The sequence below is a fragment of the Pseudopodoces humilis genome, chromosome 26, assembly GCF_049639895.1.
Source record: "Pseudopodoces humilis isolate 2021_Gansu_Grassland_sample_001 chromosome 26, ASM4963989v1, whole genome shotgun sequence".
NCBI lineage: Eukaryota > Metazoa > Chordata > Aves > Passeriformes > Paridae > Pseudopodoces > Pseudopodoces humilis.
The window spans coordinates 6,395,057-6,419,327 of NC_142225.1; the positions used below are offsets into that span (position 1 = coordinate 6,395,057).

At 54.5% G+C, this 24,271-nt stretch overlaps 1 protein-coding gene across 2 annotated transcripts; it reads left to right on the forward strand.

Annotated features, from left to right (window-relative positions):
* Positions 1 to 4,915: 4,915 nt before the first annotated feature.
* Positions 4,916 to 20,979, forward strand: WNT2B (Wnt family member 2B). Of its 2 annotated transcripts, XM_005529278.3 has the most exons (5): positions 4,916 to 5,229; positions 16,219 to 16,439; positions 17,971 to 18,248; positions 18,651 to 18,915; positions 19,949 to 20,979. In XM_005529278.3, exons 1-5 carry the CDS (start codon positions 5,066 to 5,068, stop codon positions 20,176 to 20,178), a joined length of 1,158 nt encoding a protein of 385 aa, XP_005529335.1. In that variant the 5' UTR covers positions 4,916 to 5,065; the 3' UTR covers positions 20,179 to 20,979. The 2 variants fall into 2 exon arrangements, with proteins under 2 accessions (XP_005529335.1, XP_087923190.1); XM_088067064.1 differs by lacking the exons at positions 4,916 to 5,229; positions 16,219 to 16,439 and adding an exon at positions 16,568 to 16,919.
* The last annotated feature ends 3,292 nt before the right edge of the window (positions 20,980 to 24,271 follow it).

Sequence of the window (24,271 nt, forward strand, 5' to 3'; positions counted from 1 at the left end):
GATATACCTGATAGGGCTTTTTTTCTCCCTTGGCCACTTCCCTCTTGGCAACGGGGATGAAGTTCTGCCTTTGCAAAACATTTTAAAACCTGTTTCTGTTCCAATTCAGAATCACCCACCCCAAAGCTTTCCAGGTTATCTGTAAAATAAAACCTAGAGAAATGGATGGCTTGAAATGCTTCAAACTGATAAACTCAAAATACATTACTTTGACTGTAATTTTGGTTTGTGTTATGAAGCAAAGTGAAAATGTTAAAAACCACTGAACAGATAGCCATTGGAAATGGGAAATGTTGTTTTGAAATTGAAGAAATAGAATGTTTTTGCCCTGCAGACCACCTTCCCTTTCCTCCGAAGCTTGACAGAGTTTCACAAAACATTTCAAGTTTGATGTGCTGTGTTTTGGGGGGAGCTGAGCTGTTTTTGTTGGGGGGGTAAGGAGAAACTGCAGGAGCAAAGGAAACAGCTGGAATCCAGACAAGGTGCACCAGTGGGACCAGTCCCTCCAGCTGGGCTCCCGTGCTGGTTTAGGCTTGATTTTGGTGCTCCTGAGCCCCATTTCAGCTGCTCCAGAAGTGCCCAGAGGAGGCAGAGGTGTGCATGGGAAGGCAGCTGCTCCGGGGATGAGGAACAGGCAGCCCGTGCTGCTCCATCCTGTAAAAACCCACCTCAAACCCTTCCCTGGTTATAAATAAAGCAGCCACTGACCTCGGAGATTAATCAGTGGGCTGGTGTCTCTGCGTGATGTCACCCCGTGTTTTTCCACAGGCCTGTCAAATCTCAGCCTGTCTGATGTGCCGATGACAGCCGCGCTCGCGCCTGCCAGACGCACTGGGCTGGACGCGGAGGCCGCCAGGATTTATGGCCGGATTCTCCCCAGCTCTCCCGCACACACAATACACAGATGCCTCTGCAGGATGATGGAAACCGGGGCTGCTCGGCAGTGTGGGTGTTTTTAGGTGTTATTGCACCATTTCTGGCCTTTGGTGACTCCTGTGACTAACACAGCTGGATTTGCGGTGATCCATCTGAACCCGGGTGCTCCAAGAGAAGCCTGTCAGTCTGGTGGGCAAGGAAGGGAGGGATGGAGCCAGGGCCAAGCTGATGCCATGGCTGGATCTCTTGTTGGGAAACCAGCTCTCTCCAGTGCACTGCACCTGGCAAAGGCATCTGGAAAGGCACAAAAGCTCCTGGTTGGAAACCCAGGTCTGACATCAGGGATTTAATTCCACTATTTGACCTTTACTCCTGCTTGCAGCTGAACCTGCAGCCTGCTCCCCTGCCCATGCTCACCAGGCAGGAGCTGCTCAGCTCCAGCCCAGCACCAGCGGGCACATGTGGGAGGGGAGGATGAACCCACAGTGTCTGAGCCCAGACAGCAACAGAGGCCAAAGGGTCACACACACTCATGTGCAAGGTGAGGCACTGCATGTCCACACAGCAATTTATCAATTAATTTGAGAAGGAACAAAGTAATTAACACTGGAAGCAGGGGATAGACTAACTAAGCACATGCTGTCACTCTGCTAACAGGGCTTGTTTGTTTGGCTTCTGTTCCTATGGAGGTGGGGGCCATGTCGAAGGGTCAATTCATTGCTCTGGTTATTTGTATCTATCCAAAATGCATTCTTCACATCTCAGGGAGATAGCCAGGGGCTAACTGGGGACTGCTCAGCCTTTGGGAGCTGTGTTCTTTTGGGGGATAGAAGACCTTCCTACCACAGCCAAGTGCTGGAGTCACCAGGACTCAACACTAAGCACATGCTCACCTTTGCTGGACCAGGTGCAGCTTGCAGAGGGCCCGGGGCTCCCATGGCTTTCATGTCCTGGTATTGTCCCCCAGCAAGGAACCCCTTACCCATCCTAGAAAGGAACCCCTACCCTGTCTCCAGAGAGCTGGAACTGCTCCTGAGCGTCATTCACCATCTGGGGAATGTGGGGGTCAGGGCCAGCTCTGCCAGCAGCAGATGGCCCAGCACGGAGCAGGAACACCTGTCTCAAGCCCACCTCTCTCCTGGGGCTCCACTGGTGCCACTGGGCTGGGCAGTGACAATGTCCATCACTGTCCCCAGCCGTGCTGGAAACGAGCTCGATGGAGGCTGCAGTCCCAGCAGCACACAGAGCCCCCCTCAGTCCCTTCTCCACAAGTCCAGGACTTTGGTTGAGCTGCTTTATCAACCCCAAAATAAGTTCCCAATAAATATGTCTACAATAGGTCTTTGTTCCCTCAGAAAAAGGGTTTCCCATGAGGTGAGCCAGCCTGGCACTGAGGGTAATCCCAGGACAGTGATGTTTCCCTGTTTCAAGCAGCTGTGATTATGCAAGGCTCCGAGTGATTCCTGGGGCTGCCACGGGAAAGGTGAGCTCCCTGGCAGTGCCCAGCACGGGCTTTGGAGGAGCAATCCCTCTGCACCTTGGCTCAGCCCAGCCCCTGTGCCTGCACAGCCAAAGCAGGAACCCAGTGCTGTGACAGGAGAGACAGCAGGAGAGGACAGGGGCAGGCAAGATCACTCTGTCTTCATCCCCATGCAAAGATGGGACCATCCATGTGTGCTCATCCATGGCTTCCAAACCCTGGCTGCTGGTGCCTCGAGCACACTGCAGGCTGAATGCCACCTCTGGAGCAGCTCTTTGGGGCAAGAAATTCTCCTCCTTAGGGATAACACTGACCATGGACTGTTCCTGTGCCCCTCGCCACAGCTCTGTGTGTGACACTGGGACCTGCAGCAGCTGCCCCAGCTTCCTGGCATGACCAGCCACCACCTTCAGCATCCAGGGTACGTCTGTGGAATGACCGACCTGCTAAGAAAATAGAGAGCCCGTTCCTTTGAAGTTAATGAACTGTGAAAGCCTTTGAAAGCAGAGCCTTGTTTATTTACTCACCGCAGCTCATGTGGACGAAGCACCCAGACACCCCGAGCGCTGCTAATTTGAATGGAAGATCAAACACGAGGCTCTGCCCTGTTGGAATGAGAGCTGCCCTGGCCTCTCCGCTGCCCATCGCAAACCCACGGCAGTGCCTGGGCTGTCAGCCGGCTTTTATGGAGAGGAGCATCAAATAAGCCACCAGGCTGACAGAAATTCAGTATCTTGGGTGCAAAGCTCTGACACCCAGCCTGAACATTTCACCTCACACCGAAATTCAGCTGTGACCCCTCCTGAAGACACATCACCCTCCTCTCCCAGGGCTGGCACTGCTGTGTCTTGCTCTCATCCTGAGTTTCATCCCCAGCCAGAGGTCTCACACAAGACCTGCACGCTCACATGAACATCGTGCTTGTCACCTCCTCCCTCTCCCTCCCATGAGAGCAGGATTCAGAGTGTTCCAGCCCCTGTCTCTGTGTTAAAACAGCCCAGTAACAGAGAAAAGCCCACAAAACGGCCACAGCAGAGCCTCCAGCATGCTGCCCACTGTGATGGGTCTTCTGAACAAATTCTCAGCCTTCTAGTCTATAAATATCAGCCTTTTTAGTCCACTTTGGGGATAAGCTGTAATGCAATATTCTGTGTGGGCTCTGGGACAAAAGGACAGCACCCCACCAGCACCAGCTTTCTGTCACTGCAGTTTTCCAAAGCATAATTGGATTATAACCATGTGTGAGCTTCTAGTCCCTGTTTCTCCCAGGCTGGGGAAGTCACTCTCTGATCTGAACAGGAATAGGAAAGAAAGAGCAGAATGAGCTGAGCTGGCTGGAGGGGAGGGGGTGGCCGAGGGCTCTGGCAATGTGGAAAGGACTTTAGTGGATAATGGGGTTTACAGTCCCAGTAATTAATCAGGTACATCACAAAAGTGCTGACAATGAGAGGTTACCAAAATGCCTGCTCACCTCCATGGTGTGAAAGGACCAGCCAGGGATGGCGTGGGGAAGAGGGAACTGCCAGGCAAGGTTGGTCTTCACCAAGTGTCAGTCACCAGTTTTAGGGCGATGAAGGAAGGAAAACTGAGAGCCCAGGGCAGTTCATCCACTAGCTCAGGTGAGCTACACAGGTGACAGAGACACGTAGAGAAGGGAGAGCCCTCTCCCAGTTAGTGCAAAGGGCTGTGTGTGAGCTTGGACACCGATACCCAATGGTGGCTCTTGCTTTGGCCATCACCGTGCCAGGGAGTGGATGCCCACTGTGTCGCTGTGCCCCAGACCTGCAGGTCCCCGGGCATCTGTGGGGTCCGCACCGCCTCCGCCCCACGGCTGGGATCCTCCCGGCAGCCCCGCACCGGAGCCGCCAGCTCCTGGCGAGCCGATCTCCGTGCGCTGCCCGCCCCGGGGCGCTGCTGCGGGCGGACACAGCCCCGCGGGGCCCCGCGGAGCGCGGCTCGCCCTGCGCTTCTCCACCCAGCAGTGACACCTGGCGGGGCCGAGCGCGGGCGGAGCCGGCCCCAGCCCCAGCACCCCGATCCCGCATCCCGGATCCCTCACCCCGCATCCCGCAGCGCCGCTGAGCCCCTTCCCCGGGAGGGCCCCGACGGGGCGGCCGCGACCGGCGGCTCCGCTCAGCATCCCCGCGGGTGCGGGAGCGGCGGTGGGAGCGGCCCCGGTGCGGGACGACTCCGGTGCGGGACGGCGGGGGCAGGAGCCTGGAGGGGGCAGGAGCCCGGAGGGGGCAGGAGCCCGGAGGGGGCAGGAGCCCGGAGGGGGCTGTCCGACGTGCCCTCGGGGAGGCGGGGGTCGGTCCGGCCGGAGCGGCGGCTCCGCGTCTCTGACTCTGCCCAATGAGAGCCCGCAGCACGGCGGGCGCCGGCAATATTTGGCCGCGGCCCCCGCGCTCCCATCCCCAGAGCGCCCTCGCCCTCCGCGCAAGGACCTCCATGGCCCGGCCCGGCCTCGCCGCCCGCCCCGCTCCGCTCGGGAGCCGCCGGCCCCGCTGGGAGCCCCGCAGCCCCGGGGGGGCCCCCCCGCCGCCCCCCGCAGCAGAATGAGCCCGGCCGCGGGGGCCCAGCCGGGGCCCGCCCAGCAGCGCGGAGCCGGCGGACGCGCCGCGGGGCCGTGACGGGCAGTGCCCCGAGGGGAGAGCGGGCAGGACCCCCTTCCCCGGTCATTTCTCCATCTGGACCCCGCCCCGGAGAGATATGCTCAGCCCAAACCGCCTGGAAGCGCCTCCTGGGATTGCCGTGGCCCCCGGGCGTGCGGAGTGCGGAGCCTTCCCTCGGACGGCGGGCGCGGCCCCCCGGCTTTGCCTTCCCCTCGTCCTCCTCCTGCTCGCCCTGACGCCCCGCGCCGACTCCTCGTGGTGGTGAGTGAGACCCCGCGACGGCGCCCCGACGGTCCCTGGGCCACCCCGGGCCACCCCGGGCCACCCCGGGCCACGTCGGGCCACCGCGGGCACCGGGGAGTGCGTGGGGCGCGGTCGAGGGACGGGGATGGAGATGGAGACGGGGATGGGGGATAGGGATGAGAACGGGAACGGGAACGGGGTGGGGACGTGAATGGGGATGGGGACGGGGAAGAACGACTGCGGGTGGGGGCAGCGCCGACGGGAGCGCCGCGAGCCCCGCAGAGCCGGAGCCGGAGCCCGACGTGCGGCCTGGGGAGCCGGCGAGGACCGGCCGGGGCTCTGCGGGCTCCCCGTGGCTCCACCTGTGCCGCTCCCGGACTCCCGAGCAGAGCGGCGGCCCGAGTGGAGCGGCGGAGACGGGACCGCCCCGGGGCCGGTTCCGAGTCTTTCCTCGGGCGCCGCCCCCGCGGTGGTCACGGGCGCCCCGAAAATGCCGCCGCTCCTTCCCTGGGGATGGGACTCGCCGCAGGGACCTCCGGTTCTGTCGGGAGCCGAAGCCCGCGGGCTGCGGGACCTCTGACAGCCACGCTTTAGACAGGGGGAAGCGACGGCCGCTTGGAGCCCCTGAGCCACCCTGACCTCGCCGGAGCTCCCATCCCCGCGGGCTGCGCTCCTGCCTGCACGGTTATATTACTTTGCTCCTGGGAAGCGAAGAAGTTGATGTCCCCCTTCCTTTAGATAAGATGAGGCTTTGTAACAGACAGAAATGACGCCATAACAAAAACCTTCTGGAAATTAGTCTCCTCCTGCCCCGGTTCGTGTAACAATGAAAATTCATCTATGCAGAATAACAGTAATTAGGAAAACAAGGATCGAGAAGTTTTCCAAGAGACCCTGTGCTGTTTCAGTAGTTCAGCAACACTGGAGGACAAAAAAAAAAAAAATAGTTGGCTGCAGAAAAGTTCTCAGTGTCCCCCACCCTTAAAAGTCCTCTCTAATCTTGTGGAAAACAGCGTTTTCCATGCCAATCTCATCATCATTAACAGATCACGGTGGATGAGGCAAAACTTAATCAAATTCAACCCATCTGCCACTGAAAGAAAAAAGTAGTTTCTGGAAATTCTCAGCTACCGTGGAGCATTCTGTAAGGGACCGGGAGCACATGCAGATAGGACAAGTATTCCCGGAGTTTGAGAGCACGTCTGGCCGGGCTGCCTTTCCTAGAAGAGCCATTCCAGGCTGAGAAAGGCGGGTGGAAAAGCTGTGGGGCTGGGAGGGAGCGCGGAGCTCAGGGGACAGGGGACGGGGCAGCTGGCAGCAACCAAGCACAAAAGCAACTTCTTCAAGAGACCAGAAAATGCTTTAGGGGGCAAATGGAAAGTAGAAAGAGCAAGGCTGTTCACAGGCACGCCGAGAGGAGCTTTCCCGAAGCCTGGTCAGCTGAGGGGAACTGGAATCACTGGGAGAGAAAATGAGTCAGCGCTGGGGAGTCTCAGGTTGATACAAGCCCTGACCTGGCTTCCAGAGCCAGCTCTGCCCCAACCCGGCAGGGCAGGTGAAGGCAGGACAGCTTCTGTGGGCAAGGTGAGGTTGGTAAAATGTGAAAAGCTGAGAGGAAGGCAGGAAGGAAAGAAGGAATGAAGGAAGGAAGGAAGGAGTTTGTTAGAGCTGGAAGAAAAGGAGGAATGGAGTAGTCACAGCATCATCCGCCCAGAGATGGGCAGTTCTGGTAGCACACGTCGATGATGCCTGAAGGGTGAAAATTCCTTCTTTAGGAGGAGAGTTAAAACCACCTATTTCCCTTGCTGTCGTACCCCACTTCTCCCCACAACGGCTCCGCTGTGGTCTGCCCTCATTCCGAGCGTGTGTCGCTTCCCAGCAAGCGGGAGGAAAACCAGCCACGTTTTAAGCCTCAGTAGCTGTGGCTTGTTTGGAGGAAGCTAGATTTAGCTCCCACAGCAGTTTGTGCTCTCAGCTTGCCGGGCAGTCCCTGGCTGGCAGCTCGAGGGGAGAGGAGAGCAGGGCAGCCCTGGGGAGCTCCCCGGGGCAGCCAGGCAAAATCCCTCTGGACATCTTTGCCAAGCAGTATTGGTCCCAAGGACCTTAAATACACGACTTTTAAAACAAAAACCATTAGAAATGGAATAGATTAAACTCTTAAGATTCACACTTTCAACTGAACTTTCTCTTCTGGAAAGCAGAACATTCCTAAGAGAAGCCTGAATTGAACCAAGCACTGATGTGTTGGACATGTCAGTCCTGATAAAATAGAGTGTCTAGATGAAATTGTGTTTCACTGAAAATGGTTTCAACCAGCTGTGATTTGGGAAAAAGTTATTCAGTGATTTGCAGAGGTTTCCAAGCACATCTTTAGCACCACTGATATTACAGTAAATACATTTGGTGGTACATCATCGTTCCTTATTTTAATTATTATTGCCAAATTCTTCTAGGGATTCACACACAATAAACTTGTGGAACTAGAGGAAATGCTTCTCATTTTCAGAGTCAACTTTTTAAGTAGTTTAATAGGAAAAACTGGGTCCACTCTGATCACAGTACACAGAAAGGAAATATCAACCAAATGTTTCTTCTAAACAACTGCAAATTATTAATTTTCAGTGACGTCAGGCATGGCCCAACCGCCTCACATCAACGCCAGGAATTGGTGAACTTTGGCATCCCAAAGAGTGGCTGTGGGTGTGCGTGTGCACGTGCTCAGAGCTCAGAGGGGACAGGTTGGGGACACTGTGGCTGTGGCCTGTGTGGCTGTGGCCGGTGACTGTGACTAACAGTGACAGCGGGGTGGCTGTGGGCAGCAGCACCCTTGCATAAATGCTTCCAAAGTGTTACTTAACAACAAAATACCAGCTGAAACACAGACAGAAATTAAGAAGGAATGCAAGGGGAAAATCCCTAAATCCCGTTTACACTTGCACGTGCTGGGTAGGGAGAAGAGCGTGGTCGGGGGGTGGCGGCTGGCAGGGCTGCGCTGGGAGAGGCCGTCAGACCCCAAAAGCGGCCTCTGAAATTCCTTTGGAAAGATTTGGGAGATTAGACAAATGTTGCTTATAAACATAAACTGTGTAATAAACAAACTTGGTGTAAATAACTAAGTAGAGTTTACTCGCTATTGAGAGCCCAGCGAGCTGTTCTGGTGTGGAAAGCCATTCTAAAATTAAAGGTTTGGTTAAAGAAAAATGTACACAAAGCCCTGTATATCCCCCTGCATCCCACCCTCACACACACCCTCTCCTGCAACCCACACAGACCCCCCCAGCTCCCCAGCATACCAAATCCTTGTTAGCGAACTTGTTTATTGCTAACCACAGCCCTTGGAAACTACAAATATTTAATTTCATCTGGCATTGGAACAGATGGGAGGCATCAGGCTCCCAAAGAGATAAAACAAATCTGTGGAAGGAAGAGGATTGTGAGTTTGGGTGTGGGTTGGAGAGTGTGTGGGAGCCCAGCAACCACATGGGGCTACCCTTGGTGCTGTCAGGCTCCAAGAGAGCTGCTGCGTCCCAGGGTGTGATGCCTGTATGGGGATTTTGAGGGATGACCAGTCCAGAGTCAGGCAGCTGTCGTGGTCCAGCTCCCTTTTTTGGCCAGGGAAGGTGGAGTGTGTTTATGGGCATGGAAAACATGCCAAGGGCAAATTGTGAAGCAGGACTGCCCGTGTCTCCCTCTGTGCTAGAGCAACCCCTGGACACGGTGCTGGGCTCTGGCCAAGGGCTTGGCAAGGACACCCCCATGCAGATGGAGAAGGGGACATTCCCAACCCAACCACGATGGGCTGCTGGCTGCACTCCCACTGCTGTTCTTCTGCAGGATTTGCCATGTATGTCTGCTGTGACACCAGTGCTGCTCATGGTCCAGGTACAGGGAGTGGTGGAAAAATGGAGCCCCACATATGTGGATACAGGATATAGGAGAGAGAGGCTCGTTTAAGCAGGCATCATGCTAAGGTGTGTGGGAGGGGAAATAGCATAAATAGGAATGTTTGAAATTATGCCAAGGGAAAGACAGCTGCATGGAGCAGCTCCACAGCCCACCATGGAACCCTCTGGGGCGCAGGGGTGCTGCTCCTCCCTTCCGTGCCAGTCTCAGCTGGGCACACCCGCAGCAGCCCCCAAGGGCTTTGCTCCCAGAGGGTCTCACAGGCTGTGTGGGGGCTCTGAGGGCTGTGGGTGCCCTTCCTGTGCTGTGGGTGAGCCACTGCCTGCGCCACCTTTGCTTCTGCTGCCGCTCAACTCTTCGCCCTTTCAGCCTTGGCACTGTTGCAGGCGAGATACAGAGTGGTAGAATCACAGAATGGGTTGGAAGGGACCTTAAAGCATCCAGCTCCAGCCCCTCTGAATTAGCGGGGACAGGGGACAAATTTCCAGGAGCAGAACTTGCCACCTCCAAGGAGAGAGGACGTGCAGCTCTTGGGACACGGAGATCCCCGGGGTGTTTGCCCCGGCTGTCAGTTTGTTGTTGCAGAGCACTTTGCATGGCAATAAAAGCAGGAGGTCAGTGACCAGGAAGTCTTTATCCTGAGGCACTCTGCTGCTCTGGCTGTCCAGGCATCCATGCTGTGAAAAATAAGTTTTAAAGTAATGTCAGACTGATGGAGAATGAACCCCGTGGCCTTTGCAGCAGCCCTGGTGTTCTTGGTTAGGGTGGGTGGAACAGATGGGTTCTCTCAGTCACTCTGCACCGTTACAATAATCCTAACTGTGCTGCTTAGTCCATTTGTCATTAGGGTCGCTTACACCTATGGGAAATCAGAAAGAAATGCAGCAGGAAAAAAATCCTTCTGCTCTTCCAAACTCATTAGCTTTTACCATTACCAAAAGTGATTTCAGCAGTGCCATGAGGAGATCTGTGCTGGGCCAGAGCTCATGGAAACAGAGCTTCCTCTTGGAGCAGCTCACACCCAACACACAGGAGGTGCCATGCAAAAGAGAATCATACATCCAGCTTTATTATCAGAGGCTATCTTACCTCCCACCTCTTAGCAAAGGACTTTGATATCTGGGGAGAAAAAAACGGGTCCTTAAGGGTAAAGCATATTTTTAATGAACAATTCTTTTATATTCATGCACCACCAACAGTGTCCCTGAGGAACAGCTTTTACCCAGCACTGGCCAAAGTTTTCAGACCTCAATTTTCAGGTTACTGTTATGTGAGATGCCAGCAGGAAAGCCTCCCACATCTGCCCAGGGGACAGCAGCCCACAGCACCCACCTGCTCCATCTCCCCAGGACCACAGTGTTTCAGCCCTCACAGAAACTACATCCCAATGACTACACGGGGTGCAGGAAAACCAGAGAGGGGACTCTGACCAGGATCTGAAGGCAGACAGCTTTAAAAGAGGGATGCACAAGGAAAAAAAAGATAACGGTGCAGAAAATGAAAAATATGTCCCTTGAGTGGCACTGGTAGTGGCTCAGCATTATGATATTAAAAATTATTGAAGTGAGACTAAGGTTCTCAACATGCAGAGTAGTGGCTCTAAGTGAGGAAATTAGGACTATTAATCACTCAAAGGCGTTAACAATTCCAGCAGGCCAGGATGGCCCTGTTCCCAGTGGGGCTTAATAAAATACTCAGGGTTTGTAATACTAAAATAATGTCTCAGATGTGTATAGCACCTTGCAACCCAAAGTGCTTGGCAGTTGGCTGTAAATTGTCTACCACAGCAGGGAGGGCAGGGGAGGGAAGGTGCAGCATCCTTGGGAAGTATGCAAAGAACTTGAGGAGGTGAAATGCTGCCAGGCATGATGGAATTTGCTCTTTAGCAGGCAAAGAGGCAGGGATGTTGGATTTGATCCGATCTGCACAAGCTGTCTCCAATAGCTGCCTATGGCTTACCAGCCTCCCTCCAAAATACAGATTTCATGAGGACTCAGTGGATGGGGAGAGAGCAGAAGCCAGGATAGTTTGGATAGTTTGGATCTCAAGCTGATCCTTCAGGACTGTCAGAGGACAGAGCAATGGGGAACAGAATCACTCTTCCTGGGGATGGACTCCAGCAGCCTCTGATGCCACCAAGAAGCCAGACCATGTTCTCTGCTCAGCCTCAGAGCTCTTTTCAGACCTCAGAAGCAGAGACTGCCCAGAACTCTGGGAGCGGCTGACATGGCTGAGGATTCCAGGTTGCCTTACCGCAGCTGAATACACCTTGCACTTGGCAGGGAGCAGCTGTGCCAGGAAAGACAAACTCTCCAGCTGAAAACCATTCCCTGGGGTGTCAGAGCCCAGCCTGCTGCCGTTGTGGAGACCCTTTGATGGAAGGAGCATCCCTCCACCTCAAAGCCATCGTGCTGAAGGGCTTCACGGTGCTGTGTCTGGCCAGAGCTCCTCCTGGCCCTGGGCTCCGTGTCCACCCATGCTCCTCTTCCCACCCAGCTCTGCCACCAAACAAGGAGATGAAAACTACTGGCAAAGTTTTGGGATGCTCAAGTTTTCACCCACAAACTCTCTCTCCATGAATGAGTGGCATTAACGAGTGAGGAAGCCTCATGCACTGGTTCTGTGTGTCAAGGACCAGTTGTGGGCTCCGTGAGCTTCTTCACACCTGGATCCTGAGCATCACCTGAGCTGCTTGCACGGACATCCTTCTCCCAGATAAAGCTCTGTCAGTGATTTTAGTTAAGTTTCTATTAATCAGGTTTAAATCTGTGCCTTTAATGCAACCCACGATGGGAATTTATAACGTTTCAAGCAGATGTTTTAATTCAGAGCACTTGAATGTTGATTTGTCTGAGAATGGCAAATCCAAAGATTTCCCTTTTAAGAACAAGTCATGTTCAAATAGGTTTTCCAATGCCTTATGCAATGGTGAAAAATTAAGTCTTAGCTAAAGCAGCATCTAGTATAAATTTAATTGGAAACTAAATTAGGGCACTCATTTTGCAGGAACACCTTGGTATTATGGAAGAGCAACGGGACAGTTTCTGATTCCACGTAATTTTACCATTTCCCATTACATTAATTTCTTTCCTCAAGTCCTCGTTTTCCAAGAGGCATTTCCCGGCGAGCCGGGGCAGGGAGGAGCGCGGCCGTGGAGAGCTCTGAGCTGTGCAGGCTGTGCCCTGGGCAGGAGCCTGGGCGAGCTCTGGGGGAGGCTCAGGAGCCGGACCCATCCAGCACAGAGCCGCGGAACGGGGCTGGAACAGCCCGCACGCTACCAAGTAAATAGATGCGTCTGCCTCTGATTTGCGTGTTTATCTTAGAAGCAATTTAGGTTTCTCCTTGTTTACAAGAGCCGAAGTCAGCAGACTCTCCGCAAGAAGAACAGCTTGGAAGGCGGCGCATGACGGCTGTGTCCTGCTCGTCGGGCACCGGGACGAGCTCCCGCAGCCCCCGGAGCATCCCTGCGGCTTGCAGGGACCAGGGGGGCTGGCAGGGAGAGAGCAGGGCTCCAAAGCCCCTGCCCTTGGAACGTGAGGTGTCCGTCCCCCGCCGCTGCTGGGAGAAGCGAGGAGGGAGGGCAGGAGCAGCGGCTCGGCCCCGCAGCCCAGCCCAGCCCGGGCGCTCCGAGCTCGGGGGCGCTCGGCGAGAGGCGACGCTGCAGCAGCGCTCAGCCCAGGCTGGCCACAGGGACGGTGCCAGCCCTCGCCCGGCTGGGCAAACGGCTCTGCAGCCGGCAAAGGGCGATGCCGGGGCTTTGGGCACCCTGAGGAGGCAGCGGCGAATGGAATCGCGTCGGACAGAGCGGGGGATCCTTATCCCCACGTGTACTCAATTATCCACTTCCTTCTTCCCTTCCTCCAGCTCCCCCTCACTGCAGACTGCCCAGCTCCTGCTCCTGCCTCTCTCCTCCCAACCCTGAAGTCCAGGCCTGAGCAGCCTCCAGCACCATGAGTTGTCTCTCACAGACTTTTCCGAACTCAGGGCTTGGGTTGTGTGGGGCTTTTTTCAGCTGGAAAATTCAGATTTCCCCAGAGAACAACTCTGCAGAAGTGTGCCACTTCCAGCACAGCTTCATTTGTTCAAAAACAAAGTTCTGATAAGGCAGCTGGGGACTTCTCAGAACATCCATTGTCTTTCCCATTGCAGTGTTTTTAAAATGTCACAGATTTTGAGAAATAAAATTGGAAGGGATGCTTTCATCTATCCAAAACAAATGTTTGGGTTTTTTCCCTCCCAAAACTCTGCTTGGCAGAATTTTTTGATGTTCCTTGTCTTGCTGCATTTCAGAGTAACTGAACCCAACTGGAGCATTTCTCACCAAGTGGAAGCTTTCATCCTTGCCGAGATAACCACAGCCTTTCCAGGACATGGGAGGAATTTTCCCTTTAGTTGTGTGTTAGATTTCAGTACATAAACTCTGAAGGAATCCTGTAGGCACTGTTGTAAATCCACTGCCACGGGCAAAGGGAGATGCAGCCACTGACCCTGGCAGTTCTGGGGTGCACATGGTGAGGTGCTGCTGCAGCAGTTGGTGCCCTTTGCACTACTCTCCTTCCACTTTCTCCTGCTGATAATGTTTGTTCTGATCTGGGTATTTGGCAGGAGAATTAAGGAGCAGTAATTAGTTTCCAGTGTGAAAAAGGGAGTGCCTAGTGTTTATCTTGTCTGGAGGGTTTCCCTTGATCTCAGTCTCCCAGGGGATGCTGTTAGTGCTTTATCCATCACTCTCCAGTCCGGGAGCAGCTGCTGTGTCCCAGCCCACTGCTGTGACTGGAGACCAGCGCCCCAGCTCAGCAGTGCTGGTGCAAGGCAGGGGATGGGGTCCTCACAAGGCCCCTGGTGAGGTGGCCCATCACAGAACATTTTAGCTTTTCCAGTTTCCCCAGCATCACTATTCTCCAGCAAAGAGAAGCTTTGGCTACTGGACCTCCATCCTGCAACCTGCTGCCTCCCAGCACCTCATCACTGCTCTTGCCAGCACAGGCAGGGGTAAGCCAGCCATCCCCATCCTTGCTGGGCAGAATGAATTTAGGGCTGGGGACCTGACCATGCTTCCCCGTAGGAATTCTGCAGTCCCACTCGATGCCACCGTGCTGGTGGGATGCTCCTCTGCCGTGCCCTGCCTCCCGCAGGAAGGAATGGGTTGCTCTCACAGTCTGGCACGAGCGAGGCAGTGAAACACCCACAGTCGGCAGTGCTTGAGGAGCTCCTGTTGGCTTTTCTTTCCCTAACAGCTTCTGCTACTTCCCTGTTCCTCTGCTTCAGGATGAAAGGCTGGTGAGCATGCCTGTGATAACAATGCTCGCTGCCCCTTGGAGTCTGGTCTTGCAAAGCCATGGGGAGCTGGGTTTATTATCCTCAGCTCCAGCCCGAGATGACCTTGTGCTTCTGCCAGCATTTAAACAACATATTTTAAAAGAGGGAACAGATCCCATTGCTTTCTGTGCTTGCAGGGCTTTCCTGAGCCTGGGAGCTCTCTCTGGGGTGGATAGAACTGAGAGAACATGTCAAGAGAGAGACAATGAAATATTGTCCAAGCTTATTGCTTTTTATTATTATTGAAGGAAGGTTTTTGCTTCCAGTCTGGGGGTTAGAAAAAATCTGAATATCACCCAAACCTCATCCCTTCCAGCCAGAATCCCAGCTCCTGGCTCTGCGGCAAAAATCATCCTCAAGCACAAGCAGCCAGAGGGGTGAGCGGGTGGTGCAGGCGGGAGCTGACTGGGATGGAAAATTCCATGTCGCTGCCATTGTCCGGGCTGGTGTGAGAGTGCGGGGCAGAGCTCAGGTCCCTCCCCCGTGGCTGTGGAAAGCTGCCCATGGGGCTCAGCCAGGCTCTGGCAGGCTGCTCTTTGTGCCGTGTCTTCTGCTCCCCACTGCTGCAGGGAGGGGACCGCGATACAGGCGGGACACGAGATGGGAGCCACAGCAAAGCTCTGCCAGTTATGGAGCTTCAGGGCACGAGAGTAAATGTGCAGGAGATGCTCAGAGAGGAATCGACAGCTGGGGGATAGCAGTGTGAGTAAGGAGTGCAGCACCAAGAGAAGAGGCTGCTCCTCTTCCTCGCAGGTGTGTGTGCCATGGACATTCCCGACAAAAGCAGGCAGGAGACAGGGCAGAGCCTGCATCAGCCGTGCTGGGCTCAGCTGGGCTCCATCCTGCTGTGCTCAGCAGGGCTGAGCGACAGCGCGGGGATGTTGGGAAGAGGGTGGGAGGGAGGTTTTGCACATCAGCAAGTTTCTCTGCTGCTGCCCCAGGAGTTGACACAGCCCAGGCTTATGGGAGACATCCCGTGACTCACAGCACCCAGAGCTGGCTGTCTGCGGGGGGAGATGAGCTCCACAGACTCCCTGCTTCTTCCTGCAGGGATGCACACACTGAGAAAGGCTCTGCTTGCTCCTGGCTGGTGCAGTTTGGGATTGGTTTATTAAACAAAAAGTCAGGGATGGCTCAGCTGTGCCCTGTCCCTGTGTCCTGCCTGTCTGAACCACAGCCCCAGGCAGGTCTTGACATGTGCTTCACAGCTCGCCCATGCCAATGGGATGCTGCAAGGGGGCACAGTGCTGTGTGGAGACGCTCCGGGAGGAGCCTGGAGCAGCTCTGACACAGCTAGAAAGGAAAGAGGGAAAGCTAGACTTCAATATAAGGCCCATCAAGTAGGGTGAGGAGCTGGTGTCACTTGGTTTGTTCAGCTGGAGGAGGCTGAGGTCAGACCTCATTGGGGTCTGCAGCTTCCTCCTGAGGGGTACTGAAGGGGAGCTCTGATCTCTCCTCTCTGTGACCAGGGACAGGACCCAAGGCAATGCCTGGAGCTGTGTCAGAGGAGGTTTAGGCTGGATATTAGGAAATAGTTCTTCTCCCAGAAGGTGGTTGGGCATTGAACAAGCTCCCCAGTGCACTGGTCATGGCCCCAAGGCTGCCAGAACTCAAGAAGTATTTAGACTATACTCGCAGTCACAGGGTGGGATTTTGGGGATGTTCTGTGCAGGGGCAGGAGTTGGACTCAATGATCCTTGTGAGTCCCATCCCACTCAGGATATTCAGTGATTCTGAGTCCCCTCTGCAGGCAGGGCAGTGATGTGGCACCATTCTCTCCCGCAGGTACATCGGGGCACTGGGAGCGAGGGTGATCTGTGATAACATCCCCGGGCTGGTGAACAAGCAGCGACAGCTCTGCCAGAGGTACCCTGACATCATGCAGTCAGTTGGGGAGGGAGCCAAGGAGTGGATCCGGGAGTGCCAGCACCAATTCCGGCACCACCGCTGGAACTGCAGCACCCTGGACCGGGACCACACTGTCTTCGGCCGGGTCATGCTGCGAAGTAGGTTCTGCCCTGTCCCTTTCCCACCACCGTGTGCCTTGTCTTCCTGGGAGAGTCTCTCCTCCCACTGGGCTGCCTTGCCTGGTGGCTTGGATTACTCCCTGAGGAGAGCTTTGCTTTTCCTTGTAAATTAATCAAGTAGTAATGGGAGCAGAGCACTGCATTTGGAATAGCTGCACCAGATGAAATGGAGCAGGGGGAGCACTGGGGGAGAAGGGCAAAGGAGGAGACACCTCCGGAGAACAGGCTCATATGTAAACAGTAATGGGATATATAAATATTTGGAGAGCGGGGTTGGCCAGGACTCAGCAATTCACGTGGGAACTGGCTGTTCCCTCACATGGCAAGGGAGGCAAGGCACAGATGCAGCTCCAATCCTTGCTCCAGGCTCCGAGGTGGAGGAGGACCTACGGGGCAGGTGCCAGCCCTGCACAGAGGACTGGGCATGGCCCCTGCCCGGGAGAGACCTTCCCACTCCAGGTGAGGGATGGATACAGCTCAAGCAGGAATGCACCCAAGAAATGTAGCCAATGAACAAAGAGGAAAGGCACGATGGGGACAGGGATGGGGCGGCTCCAGAGCAGGAGCAGCATCATGGGCTCCAGATGCCCCGGGAGTATTCGGGGAACAAACAGGCCCTGGGAGCGGGCTCAAGCCCCGGCACAGGCAGCAGCACTGCAGGACAGATGCTGCTGCATCCCATGGCGTGCTGGGAGCATCCAGCCATGTGGCCTCCAAATCAAAAGCGTCTGGAAGAGTCTTTCCACTCGCAGCTCGTATGGAGGACACGTGAGCACCATAGGAGGAGCCGGTGAGTGGGGGGCTTGCTCCTAGCTGGCAGGGGGATGGGGCAGCTACCTGTGGGGTGGACAAGCAGCAGAGCCACGAGCCAGATGCCCAACCTGACTGGAGGGAAGGGGACTGGATTGCTGAATGTAGCATTCACCCTGCCATGCTGCAGCCTGCCTGCTCAGCCTCTCTGTTCCCATCACGGCACCTTTTCTCCTGCTCGCATCCTCTCCTGGCAAAGAATGGGGAATGATGAAAGCTCCTCGCCACAGCCCCATCCTGCGAGGCCCAAAGAGAGCTCTGCTGCCTTTGAAGTTGCTTTCAAAGGCTCTTGAAATGAAGACTAACATGGTTTTGATTTGCAGCTTCTTTTACAACATTATAAAAACAGCTGCGAACTTGAACCAGAGACATAAAATAGCAGGCGGCAAGCTGTGCTGTGCGGGGAGAGGAGAGCCTGGCCAGAGCTGGCACTGCCTCCACGCTCCGCACAGCGCCAGGAGGGAGCACAGGGAGTGGCCCTGAAGAAGGATGCTGGCTGGTCTCAGCACCCGTGGCCATGACATTGCAATTAGTGTGAAGGGCTCCCAGGAAGCCGAGGCTGGACGCTGTGGTCAGCAGAGCTTGGATTACTCCCATACAGGATGCTCTCGCTCCCCACGCCCCGGATCTTCATGGGCTGCAGGCACTGGGCACAGCCTGGCACACTGACGCCCTATCCCTGTTTCTCTCCCCGTGGCAGGCAGCAGGGAGGCCGCCTTCGTCTACGCCATCTCCTCGGCCGGGGTGGTCTATGCCATCACACGGGCGTGCAGCCAAGGGGACCTCAAGGTGTGCAGCTGTGACCCGCTCAAGAGGGGCCGCTCCAAGGATGAGCGCGGGGAGTTCGACTGGGGCGGCTGCAGCGACAACATCAACTACGGGATCCGCTTTGCCAAAGCCTTTGTGGATGCCAAGGAAAAAAAAGTGAAGGATGCTCGGGCGCTGATGAACCTGCACAACAACCGCTGCGGGAGGATGGTGAGTGCAGCCCCCGCGGCAGCGCCCAGCGCTCGCCCCTCCCATGGACACCCTCCCGAGGGGCCTGGGCAGCTGGAACAGCTTGGCCAGAGAAACGGGGCATCTTTGGAGGGCAGTTCCTGCTGTGGATAAGGCTGGATGCTGCCCTGCCTTGCCAGTGCTCCCCTGCACGCTTTGCCCTAGGGAATGGCCACACAGGGATGGCAGGACCTCGCTTACCTTTGCCTCCTGTGCCCTTGCTGATGCTGGCACCAGTGACCTCCGTACACAGCCCCGTCTCCCATTGGGAGCCCCATCCCACACAGCCAAGGGCTGATAAGCTGCACCAGGAATGAGCAGACACTGGTGCAGTGCCTGATGCCAAAGATCACCACTGGTCCTTACCCATCCCTCTTCCCACAGGCTGTGAAGCGCTTCCTGAAGCTGGAGTGCAAATGCCACGGGGTCAGCGGCTCCTGCACACTAAGGACTTGTTGGCTGGCAATGTCAGATTTTCGAAAAACAGGGGATTACCTAAGGAGGAAATACAATGGGGCCATCCAGGTGACAATGAATCAGGATGGCACTGGCTTCACAGTGGCCAACAAGAACTTCAGGAAGCCCACAAAAACAGATCTGGTGTATTTTGAGAACTCACCTGACTACTGCGTGATGGACAAGTCAGCAGGTAAAACCCAGAGCTCCAGTCATCACCCAAAAACATCTCTTCCTCCCTTCCCAACAGGCCAGCAGCTCCCAGCTAGTCCAGCTCGGGGGCTCAGCTCCCCCACTGAACCCCAGTCTTTGGAGAGGAGTTACCCAGACCCAGAGTCCCCACAGCACCCTACACCTGCACAGACAGGACTGCATTTGTCCAAAATCTCCAGGCTTTACCCCAAGGCCCCAAACCTCTCAGGCTTCTGGTCTTCACAGAAGTGGAGTGTATCCTCAGAGCCCATCTTCTGCAGAGCAAAGCTCCCCTGAACAGGCAACAAAGCTGTTCTGTGCACAGGCTGCCAGCTGCTCCTCTGAACACAGCCCGAGGTTGTGATGGGATTGGGGAAGAGGCATCAGGGCTGCCGGACTCCTGCAGAGATGAGCAATGGTTTCTCAGCCTGGAGCATTCCCAGTTTAGTTTGCAGCAGCCATGGGAGCTTGGTGGGGAGCATATGGTCCTACCATCCTCAGCCTGAGCACTGAGCTCTGAGCTTTTCCAGCTGCAAAGCCTGGCTCGGTGGGCACACACTGCTCCAGGGGTCCCCCAAAGCACAGAGGGGCTGCAGAGAGCCCATCCCTGTCCCCTACAGCTCTTTTGCTCTGGCAATAGCAAACACAGGCTTGAGCAGTGGGCATGGGAAAGGGGCCATGCAGATTGTCATACAAACCCAGAATGTTTGGGGTTGGAAGGGACATGAAAGATCACCTCATTCCAACCCTCCATCATGAGGGGCATGGGAGACACCAAAGCTGCATCCCTGGCCGGGCTTGTGGGATCCCATGTCCATAAAGCAAGTGCAGGCTTTGAAGTGGAGCCTTTGGAGACCCCACTGCAGCACGTGCTGTGACAGGGACAACGGGACCTCCCCACTAAAGCAGTTGCCCCCAAGGTCTCCACGGTAGAAGGAGACGTCCAGTGTCACCAGTAACTCCTGTGGGTGGGTGGGGAAGTGCCGGAGCACGATGGAGAGGAGCACCCTGACCTGCTGTCGCTTCCTCCCCAGGCTCCCTGGGCACGGCTGGCCGGGTGTGCAGCAAGGTGTCCCGCGGGACGGACGGCTGCGAGGTGATGTGCTGCGGGCGCGGCTACGACACCACGCGCGTCACCCGCGTCACCAAGTGCGAGTGCAAGTTCCACTGGTGCTGCGCTGTGCGCTGCAAGGAGTGCGAGGACACTGTGGACGTGCACACCTGTAAAGCACCCAAACGGGCTGAGTGGTTGGACCAGACCTGAGGAGATGGGAGCACTGAGGGAAGAAGCCACTGCCACCCCCCTTGCGATGTTTTTTAAACCCTTGCACCCTGAGGGCCACGATGTTCTGGGAGCTGTAGTTCAACTGCATGGCTTTTATTTAATTAATTCTACAAAGCACTAAGGAAAGGACTACAGTTCCCAGGAGGTACTGTGGGCCCTTCGATGTGCTCAGCAAAACTAATCCCTGACCCAGCAGGAGGCTGTGATCCTTGCTTGAACTGTGAACCTGCAAAGGTTCTCCTGGCAAAGGGACAGTGCAACCAATACAGATTTGGAGGACTGACTATCAGGACGTGATGGCTGAGGAATCCTGCACCTCCCCACAGAATCTACGTTACAGTAAAGCTTCACCAGCGAAAAACACTAGTTCAGAATAATCCACTCTTGCAAAAGCATTCTTGCTTTTCCTTTTTTGCAAGGCCAGAGGAAGGGTGTTGTGAATCTGTAAGACAGTTCCATGACACCCGTGTTTCCCTCGAGCAGACCTGACACATCACTAACCCCACTGAGCAAGAGTCACCTCCGCACGAGGCTTGTCCCTGTGTCCCCAGCACAGGGAACCAGTGGAGCTGTAACTTGGAACTGAACCCTGAAGGACTGCACAGAGACAAAGGCCACCTCTAGATGCTGGTGGGGCGCCTGAGAGAGCAAATGAGACCTGTGAACTTCCTGGTAGGTTCTGAAGTCAACGATACAACAGCATCTCTGTACAACTCGTGTATGTTGTGTATACTGCTTATTTTAAGTCAAAATTCATTATAAAACTGTATCAGAAAATGACGTCCTTTGCTTTTTGAATTCTTACACCCTCAGCCGGGCATGCCCCCAGAGCAGGAACCAGCCTGCAGTCTTTGTCTTCCCTGCTGTCTGCAGCTCCTGCTTGTCCCAAAGCTTCCTACAGAGCTGAGCATCCAAAGCCCCAGGGGAATCCTGTCTCAGCAGCACCACGCTTCAGGACATGTGGATGCCCCATCCCCACAAGTGTTTAAGGCCAGGCTGGGCAGGGCTTGGACCAACCTGGTGGAGTGGAAGGTATCCCTGCCCCTGGCAGGGGGTGGAACAAAGTAAGATTTAAAGTCCTGTACCACCCAACCATTCCATGGTTCTATAGCACTGGGTTGAGCAGGATATGCTAAATAAATTTTCCCATTAGAAAACCCCCAAGCACTCTAAACATAATCAATTAAAATTGAAGTTGATGAGGGGAGGGGAAGGCAGCTGCCAAGCTACTGGCAGGTAAGTTACAGTCCACCCCTCATCACTACAAATTTCTTCTTTTCTCCACCAGTTTGAGCAAGCAGACATTATAAAAATGCTTTATTTAGTATACAGATATTTTATGGAGTCTGGTCAAAAGGTCCCAATCCACACAAACAAGTGCAATGTGTAACAGTTGAACCTGGAAACCAAAGTGACCCAGGTAAAAAATTACCTTAAATCATTGCAATTGCTGAAGCTGAGGGTGCTCCTGAAGTTCCCCCACCAGATCAAGGCTGCACCTTGCCCCAGGCAGGCTGTGCCTCCTCCCTCAGTCAGGAAAAATGGGGTTCATTTTCCTAATATTGCTCAGCATTGTGCTGACGGGCAAGTAAGGGCATTTCACACAGAGGAAGTTTTCATGGAAGTTCCAAACTTGTAACAATAAGAAAGGCCAAGTCAGCAGGGACATTCACCTGCAAATACTTTTTGCTGAGTCTGTTTTACTGCTGCAGAGGGCATGTCAGAGGCCCCTGAGAAGCTGGGGTTTTCTCCTGGAAGCAGTGAGATGTGTGGGCAGGAGGGAGCTGAGCAGGCTACAAGAGCAAAGTCTGAAGGAAGCTCAAAGGAGCAGGACGGGATTAAGGCAAAGAAGATTATTCTGGTCCTAAGCCACCCATCAGCTACTGCACCAAGAGCATCTCCAAACAGGGACTTTACTCAGTGGCCCTAGGAAATAATAGTTTAAGTGGGGAGAGAAATCCTTTTTGAAACATTTTTTAATGGGGGAACTGCTCAAAGAATTAAAAGAGCCTGCCACGGGCTGGATTAAGCAGCTTCCTCCATGCCAAACCCCCAAGAGTGCTCATGCAGATAAAGGGCTTTCAGCAGAGCTTCTGCAAAGCCACAGCCAAGCCAAAAGGTGACATTTTAATGGAGCACTTAAGAGAATTACAGGAATCCCATCTTCCCACTGCCTAACCTGTTTCTTACAGAATTAAAACAATTTTCTGACAGCACAAGAGGGTTGTGCAGCACCTTGCACTGCACCCTGCTCTTGCATTGGAGTTGGTGTTTATCCAGACTTCTGGTCTCCCCTCAGGCCCTTCCAAGACTCTCTGAATTTCAGGGAGAGACAATTTTCCCATGCTGGCTGTACTGAGGAATGCTGGCAGGTGAGCAGGAGGTCTGAGGCAGGCCAAAGGCATCCCAAGCCAGCACAGCATCCGTCAGCACAGGCTAATCGACCGGGAAGAGCCTCTCATTTATCTTCATTACTGCTCCACCTACTCTCAATTTACGACAGACTTGAAAAAAATGCTGCCCCCTCAGCCATCAATCCAGGCCTCCCTCCCAGAGCAGGACACACTCCCTGGGCTGGGAGGGACCCAGTGCCTGAGGACCCAGGGTCAGTCATCAACAAACACTTCTTTCGCAGAGGATCCCTGGGGGTGCCTGTAGATCATCTGTGGGCCCACCTGATGAATGACACCTCAATCAAGGGCTGCTGCCTAAATATATCCTCCCCTTGAACGCAGATGTTCGTGTACTAAAACAAAGGGGAAACTCCTGAGGAAAGGTTGTGTTTATTGGCTTGCCCCTTTTCTGGTTTCATCAGTGAGTTGCTGAAACTGGATGCTTCTAGTGCTCTGTAGAGTAACCACAGCTGAGTCAGAAGCCCTCCTAGTCCTGCCAGGTCCACCTGTGCAGCTGCATTCGTCTGTCACAGCAGTAAATAACAGGAGTAAAATACTTGGAATCGAGTGCAAGTGCTACAGAAGTACCCGGAGAAGCAGTCATGGAGACAGCCCATTAAGCTCAAGTCCACTTGACAGAAGTGAGTTTCTTCTGCAAAGGACTATGCAAGGCTACCCTCACTTATTAACAAACAATTAGCAGAAAACCACAGACTTGGAATACAAATACTCTGGTCAGCCAGAGCAAACTCCCAGTGCTTGTACAAGACAAGGTCCCACTGTGGGCTGAAAGAAATTCAGACTGGTCAGTGCCCTACTGCAGACGAGCCCCATGGAAGCTCAAGCTCCCCCCAGCACACTCATCCTTGGCAAGCAGCTGTTTTCCACCTCAAAACATTCCTGAAGGCTACAGTCTCACCAGGGAACACTCAGTCCCTCTCACAAGCCCCTCTTAAGCAATCTGCCTAAAATGGGGAGGGAGCCTCGTATGCAAGTTCATCTTCTAATTATCTTCCAGTCAAAACCATGTCTGCACTCAAGGACAAGGTGCAGAATTAATTGCTTAATGAGCTTCTGATTATATTACCTTCTCTGAAGCAGCTGGACAGGACACACAGGAGGAGGCAGAAGGCATTGGAAACACAGAATAATGTGCAGTGCCAGGAATTGGAGTTGACATCCAAATGATGCACCCTCATGGGTCTCTTCCACAGTCCAGGAGATTCTATGACTCTGATTTTCTCTACATGGGTGAGAACAGGCCTTAGCCCAGGTGCCACCACCATTTTTTGGGATGGAGGTAATGGCAAGACCCATAAGTTCTTGAGCTCAGCAATGCAGGTGAATACATTGCCAAGCTACATCCCAATCCCAACACCCCCCTGTCTCCCCATGGGCCTTTTCTGTTCTCTGTTGGGTTCATACAGGCACAGAAGGGTTTGCTCAAGTACCTGTGGTCAGTGTAATCCATGGAGGATCACCTGCTGTAACAGGCCCAGCCCCCAGGGGCAGATTTATTGTGGCATTTGGACCGACATTCACACATCCTATCAAGATGTGCGTGCAAGCTTCCACATCCCAAATTCCCGACGCCGAGTCACGGAGGGCTGCTCCAGCTCCAGCTCCAGCAGCAGGGGGGTCACTGCTCTGGAATCACAGCTGGTGAGTCAAGGCAGGAG